This window comes from Merops nubicus, unplaced genomic scaffold (assembly GCF_000691845.1).
Source record: "Merops nubicus isolate BGI_N331 unplaced genomic scaffold, ASM69184v1 scaffold725, whole genome shotgun sequence".
NCBI classification, from domain to species: domain Eukaryota; kingdom Metazoa; phylum Chordata; class Aves; order Coraciiformes; family Meropidae; genus Merops; species Merops nubicus.
Window position 1 is genome coordinate 14,602 of NW_008610001.1, and position 1,907 is coordinate 16,508.

Consider the following 1,907-nt stretch of genomic DNA (forward strand, 5'->3'; position numbering starts at 1 on the left):
AGACTGGGTGATGAGCCGCCGGCAAGTTTCCATCTGCACGTCCAGGCCTCGCTTCATGCTGCACATTTCCATGTACTCGTGCAGGTGCCGGTTCATGTCGTTCTTGGCCGTGGCCAGCTCCAGCTGCACAGGGGAAATGATGCAGAGGTGAGCCCACACCGCGGGGCAGGACAGGGGCCATGGCCAGACCTGAGGCTGTCTCCCCCATGACCTGCTCCAGCATGGTGCCTCCCTTCCCTGAGGGCCCACTCCCCCAGTTTCACCCCCTTCTGTGCCATGTCCTCCCCGTTTCCCCCTCCTACCTCTATTTGGTCGATGGTTTCCTGGTACTCCTTCTCACGGCTCTTGAACAGCGACTCTGTGTCCTTGATCACCTTCTCCAGGCTGTCATCCTGCTGTTGGGGAGAGCACACAGCACGTTTAGAGGCAGGGAGGCATCCAACATGAGGAACGAAAGGCAAAAGAAAGAGAAATCAGAGGAAGAACTGGCAGCACTAGGAAAAGAGGAAGAAATAAAGGCACAAGGCAGTCCTGCCAACATGGGGTACAGAGACCCAGGACTCGCCATACTGGGCAGTGAAGCACATCAGCCCAGATCAAGCCCAGCAATGCACAGAAGCTTTGGAGAGCACAGACCAAGCCCAAGTGCAACAGGTCCCCAGGGGACTGCTGAGGGCCAAAGATGTGGGACAGCAAGGGCTCTGGCCAGACACTGAGGCCTCCGCTTGGACAGTGTTGTTGCACAGTGGGCAAGGGTGCTGGAGGCCCTGAGCAAAGGACCACCAGAGGCCAGCCCAGCCAGAGAATGTCTTCTCTTCTGGGAGGGCTGTGGCTCTCCCCATGTGTGTGGGCCATGTGCTCAGCACAACATTCATGCTACAGGTCCCCAGTCTGTCTAACAAGGAGACCTTCACAAGGATGCAGTACCTTAGTCACACAGAGAAGATGGGGAAGCATCTGTGCAGGCCTAAAAAGGACAGTGTGGCTAAACTCTGATCTTTGAGGGAGCATCTTCCCAGGCTCAGGCAGGACCAGGTGTTGCAACCCAGGGCTGCATCCCCAAGGGGACCTGACACCACTGTTACCTCCCCCTGCACCTCTGCAGCTGCAATGGCGTATCCAGAGAAGTCCTCCCAAAGGAGCAGCGTTTCTTCTGTCTCCTCCCACGTGAGGCTGTCACAGTCATCCTCAAAGTCATATTCCCTCCTGGGGGCAAGAGAATAGCATGTCAGCACCCAGCAGGAAAACCTCAGCAGGCAAAGCGGGCAAGGTGCTGCACTGGTGCCAAAAACCTTGCCCTGACTCATAGGCAGGGCTGCAGCTCTTGGAGGTCTGGCCAGGGTGAGCTCGTGTGCCCAAATCCAACAGCTGAGGGGGAAGGGACTGGCTTGATGGTCAGGAGCCCCAGCAAATTCAGGCAGGAAGGGGAGCAAGAGGGGAGGAGCTGGACTAGCTCCCACCCCTGGCACAGGTGGGCTCGGGTCTCTCCACAGAGCACAGGGTGTACACACCCTGCAGCACCTCCCACCTCACCCTCCCCCAGGACGGGGAGCTGCAGCCCACCCCCTGCCCCCCTCCCCAGGCATGGGCGGGGAGCCTGGTGCCAGAGCCCTGCCCCGCAGGGGCGGCAGCATCGCTCACAGCTGGTTCAGCATCCTCTGCATCTCCTCATTGATGCTCATGGCCGTGGTCTCGTCCTCCTCTTCATCCTCAGGCTTTCGGGGGGCGTCGCTCTCCGACAGCGAGGTGTCCTCGTCGCTGACCTGCTTGCGCTCCCGCTTCCGCCCCACCGGGGCTGGCACCTTAACAGGAGACAAGGGCAGAGGCTACAGAAACAGGGCCGGGGCCGAGAGGGAGCTGCAGGGGACAGGAATGGTGCAGGGACAGAGTCGGTGAGAGGAGGAGGA

General features: G+C 59.8%; 1 protein-coding gene across 1 annotated transcript in view; it reads right to left on the minus strand.

The window, feature by feature from the left end:
• IFFO1 (intermediate filament family orphan 1) overlaps positions 1-1,802 on the minus strand; it is a gene marked incomplete at its 5' end in the record, with an annotated part of 2,472 nt that extends 670 nt beyond the window's left edge. The window contains 4 exons of the mRNA XM_008940728.1: positions 1-123; positions 303-395; positions 1,086-1,206; positions 1,642-1,802. The exon at positions 1-123 is cut by the window's left edge and continues 4 nt beyond it. Coding sequence (XP_008938976.1) covers positions 1-123; positions 303-395; positions 1,086-1,206; positions 1,642-1,802 — 498 coding nt within the window. The remainder of the gene's footprint in view (positions 124-302; positions 396-1,085; positions 1,207-1,641) is intronic.
• Between the last annotated feature and the right edge of the window lie 105 nt (positions 1,803-1,907).